The 24,509-nt window shown below is 47.1% G+C and overlaps 1 protein-coding gene across 3 annotated transcripts in view; it reads left to right on the top strand.

Annotated features, from left to right (window-relative positions):
* The window catches only part of LOC139561918 (myotubularin-like), a 57,942-nt gene that overhangs the window by 19,412 nt on the left and 14,021 nt on the right, over positions 1-24,509 (top strand). For all 3 annotated transcript variants that reach the window (XR_011672248.1, XM_071379343.1, XM_071379344.1), the window contains 13 exons: positions 3,023-3,095; positions 3,921-4,015; positions 11,981-12,091; positions 12,419-12,520; positions 13,424-13,507; positions 13,888-14,037; positions 14,203-14,388; positions 15,365-15,550; positions 15,672-15,827; positions 15,898-15,945; positions 18,030-18,122; positions 18,346-18,459; positions 22,383-22,559. Coding sequence is in view for 2 of the 3 variants with exons in the window: in XM_071379343.1 (XP_071235444.1) it covers positions 3,023-3,095; positions 3,921-4,015; positions 11,981-12,091; positions 12,419-12,520; positions 13,424-13,507; positions 13,888-14,037; positions 14,203-14,388; positions 15,365-15,550; positions 15,672-15,827; positions 15,898-15,945; positions 18,030-18,122; positions 18,346-18,459; positions 22,383-22,559 (1,575 nt within the window). In the remaining variant the exon portion in view is untranslated. The remainder of the gene's footprint in view (positions 1-3,022; positions 3,096-3,920; positions 4,016-11,980; positions 12,092-12,418; positions 12,521-13,423; positions 13,508-13,887; positions 14,038-14,202; positions 14,389-15,364; positions 15,551-15,671; positions 15,828-15,897; positions 15,946-18,029; positions 18,123-18,345; positions 18,460-22,382; positions 22,560-24,509) is intronic.

Raw genomic sequence — 24,509 nt, 5'->3', positions numbered from 1 at the left:
ATCTACACTGCTTTTGAAGAGGATTAACAGGTGATATCAATAAGTGATCATAGACTGACCAGGTGAATCCAGGTGAAAGCTATGTCATGGGAAGAGCAGGTGTCCTTAATGTTGTGTAATTACCAGCAATGTTCCCTCTAAGGCAGGACTGCCGCACAGAAGAAATGCCTCGCAGAGACTCAAGAACGTCACCGAGTTCACGCTAAATAGATAAACGTTTTTTTATGTGATCGAATCAACATTATCAGCCCCTTTTCAATGCAACAAACCAAAAGAAATGTAACTGTGCAAGATTGAGTCTGTGATTTTGTTGTAGGCAGAGCGCAACAGGGGTAGGTAGCCCATGAGTTGTCTTTCAGTCACCTGGGAGTGAATGCGCTTTTCAGATCAGTTCAGAGCGCAGGTGTACATTATTATTTGCTAGTTAGTGAGTTATTAGCCCAGTTATAGGTCTGCACTGGGAAGTTACTGCTTCCTACAAGAGCACAAAACATGTAGGCTACATTTCCAGCTGTCTTTTGAAAAGCCAGTCAGGTAAAAAGCTTATGCCTTAATTAACGGGGCAGTGTTGTATTTTTAGAGACAGGCTTGAATATGTAAATAAGCCAATAGACAGAGGGGTAGCCCACATTGTCTAATTCTCTGTATGGTAATAATAATACATTGTATTTTGTCAAGTGTTGTCTCGCATCATGTTTTATTTCACCTTCTGTTTAACCAGGTAGGCCAGTTGAGAACAGGTTCTCATTTACAACTGCGACCTGGCCAAGATAAAGCAAAGCAGTGGGACAAAAACAACAACACAGAGTTACACATAAACAAACGTACAGTCAATATCACAATAGAAAAATCTATATACAGTGTGTGCAAATACAATCATACAATGCAAATTACAGTCCTCTATTTGGTCCATGGTGTTACAGACCAAGTCAACAAAACTAGTAATGTCAAGCTCTTCATAATGTGAGGACTTTTTGAAATCTCATGCAATGTAGGCCTGCACTGAATACCACATACAGTGGGGAGAACAAGTATTTGATACACTGCCGATTTTGCAGGTTTTCCTACTTACAAAGCATGTAGAGGTCTGTCATTTTTATCATAGGTACACTTCAACTGTGAGAGACGGAATCTAAAACAAAAATCCAGAAAATCACATTGTATGATTTTTAAGTAATTAATTTGCATTTTATTGCATGACATAAGTATTTGATCACCTACCAACCAGTAAGAATTCCGGCTCTCACAGACCTGTTAGTTTTTCTTTAAGAAGCCCTCCTGTTCTCCACTCATTACCTGTATTAACTGCACCTGTTTGAACTCGTTACCTGTATAAAAGACACCTGTCCACACACTCAATCAAACAGACTCCAACCTCTCCACAATGGCCAAGACCAGAGAGCTGTGTAAGGACATCAGGGATAAAATTGTAGACCTGCACAAGGCTGGGATGGGCTACAGGACAATAGGCAAGCAGCTTGGTGAGAAGGCAACAACTGTTGGCACAATTATTAGAAAATGGAAGAAGTTCAAGATGACGGTCAATCACCCTCGGTCTGGGGCTCCATGCAAGATCTCACCTCGTGGGGCATCAATGATCATGAGGAATGTGAGGGATCAGCCCAGAACTACACGGCAGGACCTGGTCAATGACCTGAAGAGAGCTGGGACCACAGTCTCAAAGAAAACCATTAGTAACACACTACGCCGTCATGGATTAAAATCCTGCAGCGCACGCAAGGTCCCCCTGCTCAAGCCAGCGCATGTCCAGGCCCGTCTGAAGTTTGCCAATGACCATCTGGATGATCCAGAGGAGGAATGGGAGAAGGTCATGTGGTCTGATGAGACAAAAATAGAGCTTTTTGCTCTAAACTCCACTCGCCGTGTTTGGAGGAATAGAAGGATGAGTACAACCCCAAGAACACCATCCCAACCGTGAAGCATGGAGGTGGAAACATCATTCTTTGGGGATGCTTTTCTGCAAAGGGGACAGGACGACTGCACCGTATTGAAGGGAGGATGGATGGGGCCATGTATCGCGAGATCTTGACCAACAACCTCCTTCCCTCAGTAAGAGCATTGAAGATGGGTCGTGGCTGGGTCTTCCAGCATGACAACGACCCGAAACACACAGCCAGGGCAACTAAGGAGTGGCTCCGTAAGAAGCATCTCAAGGTCCTGGAGTGGCCTAGCAAGTCTCCAGACCTGAACCCAATAGAAAATCTTTGGAGGGAGCCGAAAGTCCGTATTGCCCAGCGACAGCCCCGAAACCTGAAGGATCTGGAGAAGGTCTGTATGGAGGAGTGGGCCAAAATCCCTGCTGCAGTGTGTGCAAACCTGGTCAAGAACTACAGGAAACGTATGATCTCTGTAATTGCAAACTAAGGTTTCTGTACCAAATATTCAGTTCTGCTTTTCTGATGTATCAAATACTTATGTCATGCAATAAAATGCAAATTAATTAATTAAAAATCATACAATGTGATTTTCTGGATTTTTGTTTTAGATTCCTTCTCTCACAGTTGAAGTGTACCTATGATAAAAATTACAGACCTCTACATGCTTTGTAAGTAGGAAAACCTGCAAAATTGTCAGTGTATCAAATACTTGTTCTCCCCACTGTATATGCTACTGTAGGCTATATCATAGACATCAAAAGCTATTTCCATGTGAAAATGTTCTGGGATTTCCTCCATTTTGTTTTGTTGGTAAACCTACATTATGCTCCAATAGCCACAATATCCTATTGGCTACTGTCTAAAACTAAGGTTTTCACTGTAAACGGGTGCTGGAAGTTGCACAAAATTCTCACAAGCTTCAAGTTTCTGCTCACGACCTAAACATTTGCTCAGTTCCCCCCCAAATGGTTTTTAGCCAACATTTGATTACAAGTGCTTGTAATATTTAGTGTTTTTTACAAAGAAAAGTGCTAAGGAATAGCAGTAATTATGTACAGTCGTGTCATACTTGCCTCTGTCTGTGTGTTTTTCTGTCATATTAATATCCCTCTGTTGCTCTGCAGGCGTCCAGAGAGAGTCTGAAAATGGAACTGCTGGCAGACTGCAGCTTACTGCCCGGAGAGGAGAGAATCATAGGTCTGTGTTCTTCTAAGCCAGTGATTTATGTTGTTGTGGATACTTATTCTAACACTGTTGGACATTGGGAGACTGTTCTCGGCTTTCTATTCTATAAGTAAGGTACAGAAATATTTGTATACGTTCGGTCTGATAGCCTTCCTCTGGACTCGAGGCCCTTTCTAATGGGAACTGTGTTTTAAAGCTGTTGGAGAGATCTTAGAATGACCTGGTTTCACTTCTGTTGTGATAGTTTTTTACATTTGAATCTGATCTGTGTTCTGGTGTGTCAGTATGTTGTCAGTAAATATAACGAGAGAAACCCTGTTGGTTTTGTAACAGGAGAGACTAAATATAGAACCTCTCCAACCAAGTCGGCTTGAATTGTTAGTAGTCTCTCTCTCTCTCTCGTTGTCTCTCTCTCTCTCTCGTTGTCTGTCTCTCTCTCTCGTTGTCTGTCTCTCTCTCTCTCTCTCTCGTTGTCTGTCTCTCTGGTGTTGTCTGTCTCTCTGTCTCTGTGTGGAGTCATTTCTGGTAGCTATATCTTGGAGAATTAAGAAGAAAAGAGGGGAGTAGGAGAATGATAGGAAGTTTTGTGGAAAGTACAGACAGGTTGAGTGCAGCTTTTGTCTTGCTGTTAGTGTTGTATTGTGGTTAATGTTTGGTTACAATATGGTTCATTGTCAACATGGCTTGTTCGGTGTGGGGGTGGATGGTGGAAATGGGTGTGTGTATCTAGTAAGTCATTTCCCGTCCTTCTCGCTCTCTTTCTCTCTCGTTCGCTCTCTCTCCCTCTCTCGTTCACCCTCTCTCTCGTTCACCCTCTCTCTCTCTCTCTCTCTCCAGACAAAGACATCATCTATATCTGTCCATTCAGTGGAGCTCTCAAAGGCAAAGTCTTCATCACTAACTACAGACTCTACTTCAAGAGTGCAGACGCAGTGAGTGACACACACACACACTCTAGAGGGGTGATCTACTCCTAGACATCTGTGGCGGTGGTTGTGGCAGACAGATTGAAGTCAGCAGAATTCCCAGTCAGTCTAAATGACATGTCTGCTGCAGAAGTGTAGACCCATGCTTGCTCCTTGGTGTCAAAGATCTGTTTGATCTATAGGCTAACCCTAGCTGGATGTGGCATTAAAACACTATATTACAGTGTATATGGTGGTCTCGTATTATTGAAGGAGTCCTAATGAAGTAGACCAAGATCTATGACAGATGGGCAACACCCACACATCACTGATCTGCATTGAGCTTGTTATAGCACCCTACTATATGTGTACTGAACAGGAGTTGGCAGTTGTTGGAATATGGGATGAAAAGAAAGGAAAAGGGGCATGGAGAAAAGGGATATGGAGGACAGGAAGAAAGGAAGAGGGGTATGGAGAAGAGGGAGGACAGGAAGAAAGGAAGAGGGGTATGGAGAAGAGGGAGGACAGGAAGAAAGGAAGAGGGGTATGGAGAAGAGGGAGGACAGGAAAAAAGGAAGAGGGGTATGGAGAAGAGGAGGACAGGAAGAAAGGAAGAGGGGTATGGAGAAGAGGGAGGACAGGAAGAAAGGAAGAGGGGTATGGAGAAGAGGGAGGACAGGAAGAAAGGAAGAGGGGTATGGAGAAGAGGGAGGACAGGAAGAAAGGAAGAGGGGTATGGAGAAGAGGGAGGACAGGAAGAAAGGAAGAGGGGCATGGAGAAGAGGGAGGACAGGAAGAAAGGAAGAGGGGCATGGAGAAGAGGGAGGACAGGAAGAGGGGTATGGGGAAGAGGGAGGACAGGAAGAAAGGAAGAGGGGTATGGAGAACAGGAAGAGGGGTATGGAGGACAGGAAGAAAGGAAGAGGGGCATGGCGGAGAGGGAGGACAGGAAGAAAGGAAGAGGTGCATGGAGAAGAGGGAGGACAGGAAGAAAGGAAGAGGTGCATGGCGGAGAGGGAGGACAGGAAGAAAGGAAGAGGGGCATGGAGAAGAGGGAGGACAGGAAGAAAGGAAGAGGGGTATGGAGAAGAGGGAGGACAGGAAGAAAGGAAGAGGGGCATGGAGAAGAGGGAGGACAGGAAGAAAGGAAGAGGGGCATGGAGAAGAGGGAGGACAGGAAGAAAGGAAGAGGGGTATGGAGAAGAGGGAGGACAGGAAGAAAGGAAGAGGGGCATGGAGAAGAGGGAGGACAGGAAGAAAGGAAGAGAGGTATGGAGAACAGGAAGAGGGGTATGGAGAAGAGGGATATGGAGGACAGGAAGAAAGGAAGAGGGGCATGGCGGAGAGGGAGGACAGGAAGAAAGGAAGAGGTGCATGGAGAAGAGGGAGGACAGGAAGAAAGGAAGAGGGGCATGGAGAAGAGGGAGGACAGGAAGAAAGGAAGAGGGGTATGGAGAAGAGGGAGGACAGGAAGAAAGGAAGAGGGGCATGGAGAAGAGGGAGGACAGGAAGAAAGGAAGAGGGGTATGGAGAAGAGGGAGGACAGGAAGAAAGGAAGAGGGGTATGGGGAAGAGGGAGGACAGGAAGAAAGGAAGAGGGGTATGGAGAAGAGGGAGGACAGGAAGAAAGGAAGAGGGGCATGGAGAAGAGGGAGGACAGGAAGAAAGGAAGAGGGGTATGGGGAAGAGGGAGGACAGGAAGAAAGGAAGAGGGGTATGGGGAAGAGGGAGGACAGGAAGAAAGGAAGAGGGGTATGGAGAAGAGGGAGGACAGGAAGAAAGGAAGAGGGGTATGGAGAAGAGGGAGGACAGGAAGAAAGGAAGAGGGGCATGGCGGAGAGGGAGGACAGGAAGAAAGGAAGAGGGGCATGGAGAAGAGGGAGGACAGGAAGATAGGAAGAGGTGCATGGAGAAGAGGGAGGACAGGAAGATAGGAAGAGGTGCATGGAGAAGAGGGAGGACAGGAAGAAAGGAAGAGGGGTATGGAGAAGAGGGAGGACAGGAAGAAAGGAAGAGGGGCATGGAGAAGAGGGAGGACAGGAAGAAAGGAAGAGGGGCATGGAGAAGAGGGAGGACAGGAAGAAAGGAAGAGGGGCATGGAGAAGAGGGAGGACAGGAAGAAAGGAAGAGGGGTATGGGGAAGAGGGAGGACAGGAAGAAAGGAAGAGGGGTATGGAGAAGAGGGAGGACAGGAAGAAAGGAAGAGGGGCATGGAGAAGAGGGAGGACAGGAAGAAAGGAAGAGGGGTATGGGGAAGAGGGAGGACAGGAAGAGGGGTATGGAGAAGAGGGAGGACAGGAAGAAAGGAAGAGGGGTATGGGGAAGAGGGAGGACAGGAAGAAAGGAAGAGGGGTATGGAGAAGAGGGAGGACAGGAAGAAAGGAAGAGGGGCATGGAGAAGAGGGAGGACAGGAAGAAAGGAAGAGGGGTATGGGGAAGAGGGAGGACAGGAAGAAAGGAAGAGGGGTATGGAGAAGAGGGAGGACAGGAAGAAAGGAAGAGGGGTATGGAGAAGAGGGAGGACAGGAAGAAAGGAAGAGGGGTATGGAGAAGAGGGAGGACAGGAAGAAAGGAAGAGGGGAATGGAGAAGAGGGAGGACAGGAAGAAAGGAAGAGGGGTATGGAGAAGAGGGAGGACAGGAAGAAAGGAAGCTGTGTTTGAGGACCACTTGCGAGGTGAGGGAGCGAGACGGTCCACCTCAACTTGCTTAATCAAATGTTACGTGTTGGTGGGTTTAATGGTTACAGTCTTAAATAAAGCAACGTGGCTGTCACCCCCACCACCCCCCCACCCCCCCGCATGTATTTTTCCAAATACTGTCACACCCTATGTGTTCTAATCAACTGTATGTGCTGAGCTTGTCTGATGCTTTAAGCCCAACTGTTTGTGCACATTTATACCTTTGCGTACAGGCCAGGTAGACTACTTCAGGCCTACTTCCCATGCGGAATCATGTGTGTGTCCTTACTCAACATTGTCAGGAGCGCTCCAAACAAAAGACAATGAATAAATTGACAACTGGTAAAATGGAATGAAATGAACAAAACCTTGTTTCTCACAAGTGTAGCATAGGTTGAACTCTGACAATGACTACAGTAATCTACTCTATTAATAATATATTGGATGCATTAACATAAATTACCATAACCAAACAAACATTGTAGATTAGAAATTATGTGAATTAAAGGTAGCTGTACTAGTGATGATATGGGGAATTGATTTACACTAACAATCAAAGGACAAACAATTCACACAAGTTATGAAACAATGAATGCGCACAAATTGGCGGGAGAGAGCGCATTCTGGAGAGAGACCTGCCTTGTGCATCTTACTTTTTCCCCTTTTTTCTCCATAATTTCATGGCATCCAATTGCTAGTTAGTCTTGTCGCATCGCTGCATCTCCCGTACGGGCTCGGGAGAGGCGAAGGTCGAGAGCCATGCGTCCTCCGTAACACGACCCTGCCAAGCCGCACTGCTTCTTGACACAATGCCCGCTTAACCCGGAAGCCAGCCGCACCAATGTGTCGGAGGAAACACCGTACACCTGGTGACCGTGTCAGCGTGCATGTGCCCGGCCCGCCACAGGAGTCGCGAGAGCACGATGGGACAAGGACATCCCTGCCTGCCAAACCCTCCCCTAACCCGGACGATGCTGGGACAATTGTGCGCTGCCCCATGGGTCACCCGTTCGGGGCCGGCTGCTACAGCCTGGACTCTAACCAGGATCTCTAGTGGCAACTGCGATGCAGAGCCTTAGACCACCGTGCCACTCGGGAGGCCCCCACACACCCCCCTTAACTCAACATTTAAAATGTATACCCAAGACGCATCATCTTCACACATACTGTAGGCCTAAGGAATACTCTCACAAATGGTGTCCGGTCCAATGCAGTAGCCATTTATGGGAAACTATGAAATAGTTTAGGAAAATGCAATTCTGAATTGCTTGGCATGCCAAGGTAAATACCCTCGCGTCATGCGTGATTTAAGATGCCTATGCCTGTCTTAGACTGATGGACTGTGCCATTCCTGCGGCTTCCACACTCGTACACTGAGACTGGCACGGATCAGACGGTTGTCTCGTGTGACATTTTTTACATATTTTAAATAAGATCAATTTGCGACTGCTTGACTAAAAAAAATCTGTCGACCAACAGCCTTTAGACCAAACAATCGACAAAATGGAGTCAGCCCCCCTAGACTCCAGGTCAGCATTTCCTAAACTCGGTGCACATTTAGTTTTTCCCCCAGCACTACACAGCTGGTTGAAATAATCCAAGCTTGATGATGAGTTGGATATTTGAATCAGCTGTGTAGTGCTGGGACAAACCCCAAATGTGCACGGGGGGGGCCCTGGACTGAGTTTGGGAAACCCTGTTGTAGGTGTAATTCACTTGGAGATTCACTTTCACTCTTCAGACAACAGAAGTTCATCTCCAACACAACAAAAAGAGGGGAACCCCATATCCCTTTCTCTCTTTTCTCTCTACCTCATCTCTTTAATCTGTCTCTTTCTCCTGGCACCACTAGTGTTTTGAATTGTCAATTCAATTGGAGAGGTGTGAGGGCGTTGGTGACGGTGAGATAGAAGAAGAGAGGGATGGTTATGGGAAGAAGAGAGGGATGGTTATGGGAAGAAGAGAGGGATGGTTATGGGAAGAAGAGAGGGATGGTTATGGGAAGAAGAGAGGGATGGTTATGGGAAGAAGAGAGGGATGGTTATGGGAAGAAGAGAGGGATGGTTATGGAAAGAAGAGAGGGATGGTTATGGGAAGAAGAGAGGGATGGTTATGGGAAGAAGAGAGGGATGGTTACGGGAAGAAGAGAGGGATGGTTACGGGAAGAAGAGAGGGATGGTTACGGGAAGAAGAGAGGGATGGTTACGGAGAGGAGAAGAGAGGGATGGTTACGGAGAGGAGAAGAGAGGGATGGTTACGGAGAGGAGAAGAGAGGGATGGTTACGGAGAGGAGAAGAGAGGGATGGTTACGGAGAGGAGAAGAGAGGGATGGTTACGGAGAGGAGAAGAGAGGGATGGTTACGGAGAGGAGAAGAGAGGGATGGTTACGGAGAGGAGAAGAGAGGGATGGTTACGGAGAGGAGAAGAGAGGGATGGTTACGGAGAGGAGAAGAGAGGGATGGTTACGGAGAGGAGAAGAGAGGGATGGTTACGGAGAGGAGAAGAGAGGGATGGTTACGGAGAGGAGAAGAGAGGGATGGTTACGGAGAGGAGAAGAGAGGGATGGTTACGGAGAGGAGAAGAGAGGGATGGTTACGGAGAGGAGAAGAGAGGGATGGTTACGGAGAGGAGAAGAGAGGGATGGTTACGGAGAGGAGAAGAGAGGGATGGTTACGGAGAGGAGAAGAGAGGGATGGTTACGGAGAGGAGAAGAGAGGGATGGTTACGGAGAGGAGAAGAGAGGGATGGTTACGGAGAGGAGAAGAGAGGGATGGTTACGGAGAGGAGAAGAGAGGGATGGTTACGGAGAGGAGAAGAGAGGGATGGTTACGGAGAGGAGAAGAGAGGGATGGTTACGGAGAGGAGAAGAGAGGGATGGTTACGGAGAGGAGAAGAGAGGGATGGTTACGGAGAGGAGAAGAGAGGGATGGTTACGGAGAGGAGAAGAGAGGGATGGTTACGGAGAGGAGAAGAGAGGGATGGTTACGGAGAGGAGAAGAGAGGGATGGTTACGGAGAGGAGAAGAGAGGGATGGTTACGGAGAGGAGAAGAGAGGGATGGTTACGGAGAGGAGAAGAGAGGGATGGTTACGGAGAGGAGAAGAGAGAGGGATGGTTACGGAGAGGAGAAGAGAGGGATGGTTACGGAGAGGAGAAGAGGGATGGTTACGGAGAGGAGAAGAGGGATGGTTACGGAGAGGAGAAGAGGGATGGTTACGGAGAGGAGAAGAGAGGGATGGTTACGGAGAGGAGAAGAGAGGGATGGTTACGGAGAGGAGAAGAGAGGGATGGTTACGGAGAGGAGAAGAGAGGGATGGTTACGGAGAGGAGAAGAGAGGGATGGTTACGGAGAGGAGAAGAGAGGGATGGTTACGGAGAGGAGAAGAGGGGGATGGTTACGGAGAGGAGAAGAGGGGGATGGTTACGGAGAGGAGAAGAGGGGGATGGTTACGGAGAGGAGAAGAGGGGGATGGTTACGGAGAGGAGAAGAGAGAGGGATGGTTACGGAGAGGGATGGTTACGGAGAGGAGAGAGAGAGAGGGATGGTTACGGAGAGGAGAAGAGAGAGGGATGGTTACGGAGAGGAGAAGAGAGAGGGATGGTTACGGAGAGGAGAGGGATGGTTACGGAGAGGAGAGGGATGGTTACGGAGAGGAGAGGGATGGTTACGGAGAGGAGAGGGATGGTTACGGAGAGGAGAGGAGAGGGATGGTTACGGAGAGGAGAGGAGAGGGATGGTTACGGAGAGGAGAGGGATGGTTACGGAGAGGAGAGGGATGGTTACGGAGAGGAGAGGGATGGTTACGGAGAGGGATGGTTACGGAGAGGGATGGTTACGGAGAGGAGAAGAGAGAGGGATGGTTACGGAGAGGAGAAGAGAGAGGGATGGTTACGGAGAGGAGAAGAGAGAGGGATGGTTACGGAGAGGAGAAGAGAGAGGGATGGTTACGGAGAGAAGATGAGAGAGGGATGGATAGTTAAATAATCTTAGATGTAGCAGAAATGCAGGACCCAAGGTTGGCTTTATCAGATCATCAGGTGTGTGTTATTGACTGTGTGTGTGTCAGTGATGGAGTAGGTTATTACAGGGATGCAGCAGCAAGGTTCTTTATTCCAGTCTCTGTCCAAAATGGCTCCCTATTCCCTACATAGTACTCTACTTTTGACCAGGGTCCATAGGGCTCTCAGGGCTCTGGTGAAAAGTAGTGAATAGGGAGCCATTTGGGATGTAGACTCCACTCTCTGTAATGCAACACATGACAACACGTTAACAATATGCTGACCTCACTCATTTTAACACACACACACACACACACACACACACACACACACACACACACACACACACACACACACACACACACACACACACACACACACACACACACACACACACACACACACACACCATCTACTCTGGTGGCTTAGCCAGCAGCATACCACCCTGCATCCCACTGCTGGCTTGCCACTGAAGCTAAGCAGGGTTGGTCCTGGTCGGTCCCTGGATGGGAGACCAGATGCTGCTGGAAGTGGTTTTGGAGGGCCAGTAGGAGGCACCCTTTTCTCTGGTCTAAAAAAAAATAACCCAATGCACCAGGGCAATGATTGGGGACATTGCCCTTGTGTAGGGGGTTGTCTTTCAGATGGGATGATACACTGGTGTCCTGACTCTCTGTGGTCACTAAAGATCCTATGGCACTTATCGTAGGGGTGTTAACCCTGGTGTTCTGTCTAAATTAACCAATCTGGCCCTCATACCATCATGGTCACCTAATCATCCCCTGTTTCCAATTGGCTCATCCATCCTCCTCTCCCCTGTAATTATCCCCCAGGTTGTTGCTGTAAATGAGAATGTGTTCTCAGTCAACTTACCTGGTAAGATCAGGGTCAAATAAAAACTGAACTGATGTAAGCACCTCCTACTCAGCCCATGTCTACCATTTAAGCCTATGCTTTACTAATTAAGCCGCTTAATCTTGCAGGTAAAATATTAGCTACCTAAAATGTATTCAAGAGTATACTTCACATTTTTATTTATTTAACCTTTATTTAACTAGGCTAGTCAGTTAAGAACAAATTGTTATTTACATTGACGGCCTACCCCGGCCATACCCGGACGAAACTGGGCCAATTGTGCGCCGCCTTATGGGACTCCCAATCACGGCCTGGTGTGATACAGCCTCACAATACCGATGTCTTTATTTCAATTCAACCACTGCAGGACCCATCTTCCACATATGTTGTATTCTGTTGTGATATCACTGGACTCCCAGCAGGACCAATCACATGTCTGTATTTTGTGTGATATCACAGGACCCGACGGTGACTCTGGATGTTCCGCTGGGCGCCATTGGCCGGGTGGAGAAGATGGGCGGAGCCTCCAGTCGGGGGGAGAACTCATACGGGCTGGACATCACCTGCAAGGTCAGATACTGCGTCATGGTCCTGACCACCCCTATGAATATACGTACATACTGGGTCAGGCCGACTAGATCTGACAACCAGACTAGGACTGAACCACTGTATAAAAACAGGAGTGTTTTTTTTTTTTTTTTTATAGGAAATTGAGACGTTGGAACATTGTGTTCAGAAAGGTTCATTCCAGTCTTGGATCAGGAAGTTTCAACATCAAAAAAGATTACAGCTATTTATTTTGTACTGACAGCATTTTGTGTGTCTGTGTTAACGTGCGTGCGTGCGTCCGTCCATCCATCCGTCTTAACGGTTGTTAATGTACGTCTCTCCCAACAGGACATGAGGAACCTGAGGTTTGCGTTGAAACAGGAGGGCCACAGTAGAAGGGACATCTTTGATATCCTGTTTAAATATGCCTTCCCCCTATCCCACGGTCTGGTACGCCTTTTCATTTAGTCACCTGATATCATTACCGCCTTGTAAGAACTGTATCATAACTGTGATTGTACAAGAGCTTTATTAGAGTTGATCTGTTTGCGGTATCCTGTTATTTGTCTTTGCTAGGGCAATATTTATTTATATTGATTAACCACATGACATTGCTTTTCAGATATGAAGACTTATTATAAATGAAACTGTTCCACGAAAATGTGCATATGAAAGCCATAACTGGCACGCAGATCAGTAGAAATGGTAGGATAACTTGGCACTCCAGATGGAAAATGTTGCCGACCGCTTGTGTAGCCTATTACTGGCAACTTGAGGAGCTTAAAGGTAGAATCTGTGAAGACCGGCGGGAGGAGGGGGGTCGGGAACAGGTTTTCTGGTTTATATTGATCTCTGGCTCTCTCTTTAGTCATTTGTGTGTCTTCAATTTTTAATCGCAGTGCTTAAAGCATCAGACAAGCTCTGTAGCCTACATATAGTTTAATTTATTCAAACAGGGTGTGTATTTGGAAAAATACTTGTTTTAAGATTTATACCAATCGATTGGTGGAAAGAAGACGACTCTCGGTCGACCAAGATTTTTTTTTTTTGTCGAGACAGCCCTAGTCTTTGCACATCATTAGAGAAGAGTTTACACTTGTGTGTATAAGGTAGTAGTTGTGGAATTGTTAGGTTAGATTACTCGTTGGTTATTACTGCATTGTCGGAACTAGAAGCACAAGCATTTCGCTACACTCGCATTAACATCTGCTAACCATGTGTATGTGACAAATAAAATTTGATTTGAGTCAACAATCACTCACAAAAAGCAGTTGACTTAGCGAAGCTCTCCCATGTTTGCGTGACAAATAAAACCTTGGTAAAGTCAATCCCATTCTCTCTCGCTCTCTGTAGCTTCTGTTTGCGTACCTGAGTCAAGAGAAATTTGAAGAGAATGGCTGGAGTGTGTACAAGCCCATGGAAGAGTTCAGACGGCAGGTAGGACTTATCATTGTCTTACTAAATGTGTCATTACATTGTTATTGCCAGTCTTCTAGGTTGTTGTCTGTGTTGGGATAGATCCAATATCCCAGCTTCTAACTCGGCCACTTAGTCTGCTTAATTTCTGTCGCTTGAAGATACCCAGGTAAAGACAACCTAATCATTCCACCACGAAGCTTTTGAAAATAAACCGATTCATGGGACCAGCGCAGTTCAACTAGCATAGCTAGTCCCGTTGTTTAGGATTATTCCTCATTTATGCAAAGCATTGTGGTATATTAGAATCCTCTTGTTTTAACCATATAATATCACCAATAATGCTGAGTCACAGCCTGCAATCTCTTCTCTGATTGGCTGTTTGTCTCCCCCGTCACCAGGGCTTACCCAATGACAAGTGGCGTGTCACGTTCATCAATGCCAACTATGAGCTGTGCGACACCTACCCCACCATACTGGTGGTTCCATTCAAAGCTACAGAGGAAGACCTGAGGAAAGTGTGTACCTTCAGGTCCAGAGGACGCATACCCGTGAGTCCTTTTCCTCCTCACCCTCTTCCTGCTGTCCTTTCCCCCTTTCATATCTCCTTTCTCTCCTTCCATCTCTCTTTATCCCTCTGTTCTTTCTCTTTGACTTTCTTCCACCCCACTCCCACCTACCTAACCCTCTCTCTGCCCCCCCCCCCAATCCTCTAGGTGCTGTCGTGGATCCACCGTGACAACCAGGCTGTTATCTGCCGCTGCTCCCAGCCCCTGGTGGGGATGTCTGGGAAGAGGAACAAGGATGACGAGCGCTACCTGGACCTGATCCGGGAGGCTAACGGCACCGCCAAGCTCACCATCTACGACGCACGGCCCAGCGTCAACGCCGTCGCCAACAAGGTCAGGGGTCAAATGTTAAAAGTCGAAAGGTCATGTCTGTGTAAAAAGGAGTCATGAGTCTCATGAGGTGCGTTGGTTGGGTTCTGCTGGGAGGCGGTGTGCAGCTGTGGGCCTCATGGATCATCCAGACAGAGATGTCATGGATACGTGGGGCTTGTCTAGGTACGTGTCTGGCTTCCTTGTAAGAGTACTTCCCAGAGAATCTTTTAAGCGATTCATGACGTTCTTTCCCTTTTTCTCTGGGTTGATTTAGAAGTAGGTCTTTTGGTTTGGTCCGGTGTTGTCTTCCGTAGAGAGATGGACTGTGTGTTCTTTTGTTGTTCACTGTAGGCTCTTGCTAGTTGTCTCCTACATTGTATGCTGGTGTCAGAAGTAAGAACTGAGGAGGTAGAGTTTAGAAGCTAAGAGGACACAGCAACTACACTGTGTGTGTGTGTTGGGGTGTGACGCAACGCCCACCGCACCCCGCTCAGAGTGAAATGGAATGTTTGGACTCAAATTACTAATATGGAATGCAATCTATATAATAATCCCCATATTCCTACCAGTGAGAGGCTTTTAACAACTAGCTTCCCCTGACCTGCAGTGTGTTCCAACAGCTGACCACAACCCCGACGCATTTACAATGAACCCTGTTTGAATCGTTCCCTCCTTGAAGTAATCCCTGGTCTGACCATGTTGGATTGGTCGAAGCCGTATAGGGTGAAAACCATAGAATAAAACACTGCATTTCCATTGGTGAAACCTCACTTTCATTTATCCAACCACATTTATTTTAATGTTTTTTATTTAACCTTTATTTAACTAGGCAAGTCAGTTAAGAACATTCTTATAACATGCAGGCCAGTGATAGCGTCAAGAGAGGGAGGGAAGAATTATATATATTTTTTTGCGTTTTCAAACGGGGCCTGTGATTCTCCATTTTTGTCCATGAATGATGACTCTTCAACCTCTGACCTCTATCCCCTCTCTCTAGGCCACAGGTGGGGGTTACGAGGGTGACGATGCATATCAGAACGCTGAGCTGGTGTTTCTAGACATACACAACATCCACGTGATGAGAGAGTCCCTGAAGAAGCTGAAAGACATTGTCTATCCCAACGTAGAGGAGTCGCACTGGCTGTCCAGTCTGGAGTCTACACACTGGCTAGAACACATCAAGGTAGTGGGGTACACACACTTCCCACAGCCCTCTCCTCTCTGGAGCCTGCCAGCTAGCAGATCAGTGGAGGGGTAACAGTGTGCTGTCCCTCTGTAGTGAATCTCTCTCTGTCACTCTCTAGCTGGTCATATCTGGAGCCATCCAAGTAGCAGACAAGATATCGGGTGGTAACTCTGTGGTGGTCCACTGTAGTGATGGGTGGGACCGGACGGCCCAGCTCACCTCTCTGGCCATGCTGATGCTGGACAGCCACTACCGCACCCTGAGAGGATTCCAGGTAAACCACTTTGTGACAACGGCTAATGTAAAACGAGCTTTACATTTGATTTGTGATTGATTGATTCCAGGTGCTGCTGGAGAAGGAGTGGATCAGCTTCGGACACAAGTTTGCCAATGTAAGTCCACCCTGTTCCAAGGCATTCACTCAGTTTATGATGAAAAAAGGGTTTAGCTCAATCTGTTGTGTTGAGGAATTTGAACTCTGATAATGAAGACTTTTCAGTCATAGAGGTTCTTTATTTGTGCTGTCAACTGGGGACCAAATGATCTGTGGGAAGCAGTGGAGGCTGCTGAGGGGAGGACGGCTCATAATAATAGCTGGAACGGAGTAAAATGGAATGGCCTGCTACTTGGATAAACAATTCCGCTCCAGCCATTACCACGAGCCCATCCTCCCAAATTAAGGTGCCACCAACCTCCTGTGATGGGAAGCAACTAAACTGACCAATATTGTGTACAGATAAATGACCAGGAAGATAAACCAGAAAATGACCAGATAAATGACCAGGAAGATGAGAAAAAAGAAGAAACCTGCACGCTGCTCTTGCTTTCATCACTGCTCTTTAATAAGCTTTACGTATCGGCCTCAAGGCCCTCGTCAGAGCTTTACGTATCGGCCTCAAGGCCCTCGTCAGAGCTTTACGTATCGGCCTCAAGGCCTTCGTCAGAGCTTTACGTATCGGCCTCAAGGCCTTCGTCAGAGCTTTACGTATCGGCCTCAAGGCCCTCGTCAGAGCTTTACGTATCGGCCTCAAGGCCCTCGTCAGAGCTTTACGTATCGGCCTCAAGGCCCTCGTCAGAGCTTTACGTATCGGCCTCAAGGCCTTCGTCAGAGCTTTACGTATCGGCCTCAAGGCCTTCGTCAGAGCTTTACGTATCGGCCTCAAGGCCCTCGTCAGAGCTTTACGTATCGGCCTCAAGGCCCTCGTCAGAGCTTTACGTATCGGCCTCAAGGCCCTCGTCAGAGCTTTACGTATCGGCCTCAAGGCCCTCGTCAGAGCTTTACGTATCGGCCTCAAGGCCCTCGTCAGAGCTTTACGTATCGGCCTCAAGGCTTTCGTCAGAGCTTTACGTATCGGCCTCAAGGCCCTCGTCAGAGCTTTACGTATCGGCCTCAAGGCCCTCGTCAGAGCTTTACGTATCGGCCTCAAGGCCCTCGTCAGAGCTTTACGTATCGGCCTCAAGGCCCTCGTCAGAGCTTTACGTATCGGCCTCAAGGCCCTCGTCAGAGCTTTACGTATCGGCCTCAAGGCCCTCGTCAGAGCTTTACGTATCGGCCTCAAGGCCCTCGTCAGAGCTTTACGTATCGGCCTCAAGGCCCTCGTCAGAGCTTTACGTATCGGCCTCAAGGCCCTCGTCAGAGCTTTACGTATCGGCCTCAAGGCCCTCGTCAGAGCTTTACGTATCGGCCTCAAGGCTTTCGTCAGAGCTTTACGTATCGGCCTCAAGGCCTTCGTCAGAGCTTTACGTATCGGCCTCAAGGCCCTCGTCAGAGCTTTACGTATCGGCCTCAAGGCCCTCGTCAGAGCTTTACGTATCGGCCTCAAGGCCCTCGTCAGAGCTTTACGTATCGGCCTCAAGGCCCTCGTCAGAGCTTTACGTATCGGCCTCAAGGCCCTCGTCAGAGCTTTACGTATCGGCCTCAAGGCCCTCGTCAGAGCTTTACGTATCGGCCTCAAGGCCCTCGTCAGAGCTTTACGTATCGGCCTCAAGGCCCTCGTCAGAGCTTTACGTATCGGCCTCAAGGCCCTCGTCAGAGCTTTACGTATCGGCCTCAAGGCCCTCGTCAGAGCTTTACGTATCGGCCTCAAGGCCTTCGTCAGAGCGTTTGTGAGTTCACAACCTGCACCCCTGTGTAGATACTGCTCCACCCACCTCCGTTCAATACATCCAATGGGGTTGGAGTCGAGGGAAAATAAGCAAGCGTTACAATTGTGCATTTCCTAATTATTCTAACAAAGTGTGCACCTGCGACTATGATGGCTCAGATGTGCGAGTGCCTTTTTTGAATTTAGAATGACCAGGAAGACCTAACTAGAGGTAATACGAATCTGTTTGCACTGTTTGACTATTTTTCTCTTCTCTCTCTCTCTCTGTGTCTCGCTCTCGCTCTCTCGCGCGCCTCTCTCTCTCTCTCTCTCTCTCGCGCTCTCTCGCTCTCTCTGTGTGTGTCTCTCTCTCTGTGTCTCTGTCTCTATAGAGGATAGGACACGGTGATAAGAACCATGCTGATCAGGACAGGTCTCCTATCTTTGTACAGTTCATAGACTGTGTCTGGCAGATGACCAAACAGGTAGGAACAGGACACACCTGTGTAGAGCTTTATCTTCATTTGTCTTTTCACGATCTTCTGACTTCAACTGTATTGGAAGAGAAGGTCCAAGATCCCTCACTTCGAACCTTCTTCTCCAATGCATATTGAGAAGGAAGTGAGGAGAGCGGATGCAAGGAATGGAGGCAGAATTTACTGAAAAAAAACCTATGGGTTTAAACCTCTCTCTCCCCTTCTCTTCCAGTTCCCGACAGCGTTTGAGTTTAACGAGCGTCTCCTAGTGACCATCCTGGACCACCTGTTCAGCTGTCGCTTTGGAACCTTCCTCTTCAACTGTGAGAGTGCTAGGGACACTAACGTAAGTTGTCTGTCTTTGGAACCTTCCTCTACATCTGTGAGAGTGCTAGGGACACTAACGTAAGTTGTCTGTCTTTGGAACCTTCCTCTACAACTGTGAGAGTGCTAGGGACACTAACGTAAGTTGTCTGTCTTTGGAACCTTCCTCTTCAACTGTGAGAGTGCTAGGGACACTAACGTAAGTTGTCTGTCTTTGGAACCTTCCTCTACAACTGTGAGAGTGCTAGGGACACTAACGTAAGTTGTCTGTCTTTGGAACCTTCCTCTACAACTGTGAGAGTGCTAGGGACACTAACGTAAGTTGTCTGTCTTTGGAACCTTCCTCTTCAACTGTGAGAGTGCTAGGGACACTAACGTAAGTTGTCTGTCTTTGGAACCTTCCTCTTCAACTGTGAGAGTGCTAGGGACACTAACGTAAGTTGTCTGTCTTTGGAACCTTCCTCTTCAACTGTGAGAGTGCTAGGGACACTAACGTAAGTTGTCTGTCTTTGGAACCTTCCTCTTCAACTGTGAGAGTGCTAGGGACACTAACGTAAGTTGTCTGTCTTTGGAACCTTCCTCTTCAACTGTGAGAGTGCTAGGGACACTAACGTAAGTTGTCTGTCTTTGGAACCTTCCTCTTCAACTGTGAGAGTGCTAGCGACACTAACGTAAGTTGTCTGTCTTTGGAACCTTCCTGTACAACTGTGAGAGTGCTAGGGACACTAACGTAAGTTGTCTGTCTTTGGAACCTTCCTCTTCAACTGTGAGAGTGCTAGGGACACTAACGTAAGTTGTCTGTCTTTGGAACCTTCCTCTTCAACTGTGAGAGTGCTAGGGACACTAACGTAAGTTGTCTGTCTTTGGAACCTTCCTCTTCAACTGTGAGAGTGCTAGGGACACTAACGTAAGTTGTCTGTCTTTGGAACCTTCCTCTTCAACTGTGAGAGTGCTAGGGACACTAACGTAAGTTGTCTGTCTTTGGAACCTTCCTCTACAACTGTGAGAGTGCTAGGGACACTAACGTAAGTTGTCTGTCTTTGGAACCTTCCTCTACAACTGTGAGCGTACCAACGTAAATTACCTGTTAGAGCTGGGAATTGCCAGGAACCTCACGATACGATATTATCACGATACTTAGGTGCCAATACGTTATTTATTGCAATTCTCACAATTCTATATGTCTTGCGATTCGATAATGCAATATTTTATTTTATTTTTTATTGCGGTTCGATGTTCCAAGCATGTCGTTCACCATATGTCTGCTGCAGAGGGACAAGACATGAGAAAATGAGTTTTAATCAGTCATGGAAATAAAAGTTCTGAAAACAAATTGGCCCTCTATTTTAAAAGAATATGGAGTACAAGCTATGAAGGAAAAATATTGGCGTTTTGGTGCAGGTATAGCCAACTAGTGTAAAAATGTATATTGCGATATTGTTAAAACGATACGATATATCGTCAAAAATAATATCCCAATATTTTACTGTATCAACAAAAAATTATGTCTGTCTGGCTAGCTGTGTGTCTGTCTGTCTTCAGAACCTTCCTCTTCAACTGTAAGAGTGCCATGGACACAAACATCTGTCTCTCTCTGACTGTGTGTGACCTTCTCTCTGCCTGTCTTTTCTACATTTGTCTTACATTGCACTCTCCAATTCCCAGCTAGCACATAACATTCTGAGAACCGTATGTTTCTTAGAGCTTGGTGAGAGCCTTGGTTGTTTAGGTGGGAATTTCAGGACAGCATAATGTTTTCAGCAGGTTACCTCTGGATTCTATTTAAAGTAATGTTCCCAGAACATTAAGAGAACTTTCCATAAAAAATGCAAGAAAACACCAGTCCAATGGGGGAACCAAAAACGAACGTTCCCACAACTTCCAGTTAACTAAATGTGTTAGCTGGGTCTTTCCCATCCCTCTACAATATTTCACTCTGCCAACCCTCACTCTCACTATTTACCTTCTATTTTACATGTCATCCGGCCCGCGAGCCCATTCAATCAGGCTCGTGGGTGGTGCTCAATGGACATTTTAATGACTAAAGCCAAATCCAAACTGTGTAGAATGATAATGGACCTACATTTTTACAGTCTCTTCACTCTGCCCAGCTTGCTGACAGTCTCTTCACTCTGCCCAGCTTGCTGACAGTCTCTTCACTCTGCCCAGCTTGCTGACAGTCTCTTCACTCTGCCCAGCTTGCTGACAGTCCCTTCACTCTGCCCAGCTTGCTGACAGTCTCTTCACTCTGCCCTGCTTGCTGACAGTCTCTTCACTCTGCCCAGCTTGCTGACAGTCTCTTCACTCTGCCCGGCTTGCTGACAGTCTCTTCACTCTGCCCGGCTTGCTGACAGTCTCTTCACTCTGCCCGGCTTGCTGACAGTCTCTTCACTCTGCCCGGCTTGCTGACAGTCTCTTCACTCTGCCCGGCTTGCTGACAGTCTCTTCACTCTGCCCGGCTTGCTGACAGTCTCTTCACTCTGCCCGGCTTGCTGACAGTCTCTTCACTCTGCCCGGCTTGCTGACAGTCTCTTCACTCTGCCCGGCTTGCTGACAGTCTCTTCACTCTGCCCGGCTTGCTGACAGTCTCTTCACTCTGCCCGGCTTGCTGACAGTCTCTTCACTCTGCCCGGCTTGCTGACAGTCTCTTCACTCTGCCCGGCTTGCTGACAGTCTCTTCACTCTGCCCGGCTTGCTGACAGTCTCTTCACTCTGCCCGGCTTGCTGACAGTCTCTTCACTCTGCCCGGCTTGCTGACAGTCTCTTCACTCTGCCCGGCTTGCTGACAGTCTCTTCACTCTGCCCGGCTTGCTGACAGTCCAGTCTTCACTCTGCCCGGCTTGCTGACAGTCTCTTCACTCTGCCCGGCTTGCTGACAGTCTCTTCACTCTGCCCGGCTTGCTGACAGTCATTTACAGTCTCTTCACTCTGCCCGGCTTGCTGACAGTAAATTTACAGTCTCTTCACTCTGCCCGGATTGCTGACAGTCTCTTCACTCTGCCCAGATTGCTGACAGTCTCTTCACTCTGCCCAGATTGCTGACAGTCTCTTCACTCTGCCCAGCTTGCTGACAGTCATTTACAGTCTCTTCACTCTGCCCGGCTTGCTGACAGTCTCTTCACTCTGCCCGGCTTGCTGACAGTCTCTTCACTCTGCCCGGCTTGCTGACAGTCTCTTCACTCTGCCCGGCTTGCTGACAGTCTCTTCACTCTGCCCGGCTTGCTGACAGTCTCTTCACTCTGCCCGGCTTGCTGACAGTCTCTTCACTCTGCCCGGCTTGCTGACAGTCATTTACAGTCTCTTCACTCTGCCCGGCTTGCTGACAGTCTCTTCACTCTGCCCAGCTTGCTGACAGTCATCCAAATGAAAGCGAGACAGAAAACATAGTAAATATGTCTCTTCGGATCTATGTGAAGACCGCATGTGGCCCGATGGGGAAATTAGTTTGACACCCCTGCTCTACCTCAATCTCATACCCTTTCTTTGTCTTTCTATTCCCTCCCTCCACCTCCCCACCTCCCCTCCTCCCTCCACCTCCCCTCCTTCCTCCATCTTGATCATGTGAAGTAGAGCAGAAGAGCGATGGGACGCATCACTGGTTCTGAGTGGCCGTAATAATGCTCTCTATGACACAGACGAGAGTCTCCATAAGACTCTTTATTATTGTTCCAGAATCCTTCATATTCCCTCTGATTCCGATGGCGCAGATCATTTGTGGGTTTGACTCAAACGGGTCATACTGAATAGATTTATGTTTCCTGCTTACTGCTGCGCATAAAAGTGTCTGCTAAAAGACCATATTAATGATCTTCTCCATCTCTTTCTTCAGGAGTTGTGGTGGAAGACAGTGTATCTGTGGTCATTGGTTAACTTCTCTCTCTAACCCTCCTAAATTATTATTCCCCTTCTCTCTCCCCTCTCTCCTCCCCCTCTCGCTCTCTCCAGGAGTTGCGGTCTAAGACGGTGTCTCTGTGGTCGTTGGTAAACAGTGATCTGTCCTTCTACCAGAACCCCTTCTACACCCCAGAGTCCAATCGAGTCCTCTACCCTGTAGCCAGCATGAGACACCTAGAACTCTGGGTGACTTACTACATCCGCTGGAACCCTCGCATTCGACAACAGGTACATTTAATAGAATAAAATTAAGTTACAATAGAATGTCTGTGGTTACAGTATCCGTTCGAACCCTCGCATTCAACAACAGGTACTTTTGTTACAGTATGTCTGAATTATCACTTCTTCCTACCGAAGTGTACACTTGTTCACTTCCCTTCACTGATTTTAAAAAGGCTCCTGCCTCCACCAATACAATGCTTTTAGATTTGTGGAAAGTAGTGAATCAATGATGGATCAATAATATGGTAAAAAAAAAAATGCCATCTAACTTAACGCTGTTGGGATTTAGCTACAACACTGGATACACAGCACTGAACAAACTGTACAGCCAAACAGTCTGGCCAATCAGAGTTGGGGTTATCTTGTGACCAATGTTCCCTCTAATTTTTTTTCATCACTGAGCAAATTTCAGGTCTGCTGAGCGCCAACTTGAACGTTGTGAAAATTCTGTGCAACTTCTGGCGCACGTTTATTGTGAACGCAGGCTGTACCCACTTTTAAGTTAGTTATAACAGTGACCAAGTAGGCTACTGTGGCTATTTGATCATAATGTAGGCCATCCAGAGTAGCCTACCATTAAAAACAATGGAGAAAATGCATCCCATAACATTTTAACATGGAAATAGCTGTTCTATCATTCAGCTTACAGTAGCAGCCAATGTGTGGTGTTCAATGCAGACCTACATTCTGTGAGAGTTTTGGGCAAAAACATGTAGGGCTTCACATGAACCTGTTTATCCACTTGTCCTTCACATAAAGGTGGTGACTGGAAATGTTGTTTGACGCAAGAAACCACTTCACAAAATAAAATTCATTATTATTCCCATAACATTATTACAGAAAATCAGACCAATTTTGCTTATTGGCTGCTTAGCTTATTCAAGCCTGTCTTAGCTTATTCAAGCCTGTCTCAAAATACAACACAGTCTGTAGTGTACGGGCTGAGTCGTGCCTGGCAATGGAATAGAATCCTACTCCAGTGTGTTCTGCCTACAAGAAAACACTTTGCATAGTTTATTTTGTTTGAGTTTGTTGCATTGGAAGTGGCTGATATTAGCAATACCCGCAGTAGAGGGAAACGTTGATCGTGTTGGGATGGAAGAAGTGCAGGAGCTGTCTTTTCCAAGTCGGACTATGTTCACTGAAATTCACAAATGACATTATGCAATAGAGACCTCCTGATTATTCACTGTTAACGGTTTAAACACATTTTCCATGACTTCTAACCAAATTGTCATGACTATTATTATAGTCGACATGAAAAAGTATGAATTATTGACACTGGAAAGCTGCTGTCTGATTCCATGTAGACCTGCCGCCTCCTGCCGTTGAGCCCTTGATCAAGTCACTTAGCTCCCCACATAGAACTGCACTGTTGTGGTCAACCCTCCATCTGGAGAGCTCCTGGGTGTGCAGGCTGGGCTTTCTCAACATTACAACCAAATACTTTTGTCTTTTATAAAATGATTCCCCCGTTCAATAAATCAGGGATCTAATGGATATGGTAGGCTACCTCAAAGCAAGGTATTCATGTTTCAGGGGAGATCTATGCAAAGCAAGGTATTCATGTTTCAGGGGAGATCTATGCAAAGCAAGGTATTCATGTTTCAGGGGAGATCTATGCAAAGCAAGGTATTCATGTTTCAGGGGAGATCTATGCAAAGCAAGGTATTCATGTTTCAGGGGAGATCTATGCAAAGCAAGGTATTCATGTTTCAGGGGAGATCTATGCAAAGCAAGGTATTCATGTTTCAGGGGAGATCTATGCAAAGCAAGGTATTCATGTTTCAGGGGAGATCTATGCAAAGCAAGTTATTTGTCAAGTAGGCTATTCTTAGAATATTTTGAATGTTGTCGCAATTACATGGCTAATGTTTAATAGGGGGGAATCCCAGCTTTCCAACGGTGCAGATATATTTAGGCTCTACAGTGCCGGTGGTAAGGCCCTTATACCTA

The sequence above is a fragment of the Salvelinus alpinus genome, chromosome 31 (genome assembly GCF_045679555.1).
Source record: "Salvelinus alpinus chromosome 31, SLU_Salpinus.1, whole genome shotgun sequence".
Classification (NCBI taxonomy): domain Eukaryota; kingdom Metazoa; phylum Chordata; class Actinopteri; order Salmoniformes; family Salmonidae; genus Salvelinus; species Salvelinus alpinus.
The sequence above is the reverse complement of the archived record's forward strand: the minus strand, read 5'-3'. Positions and strand labels throughout refer to the sequence as shown.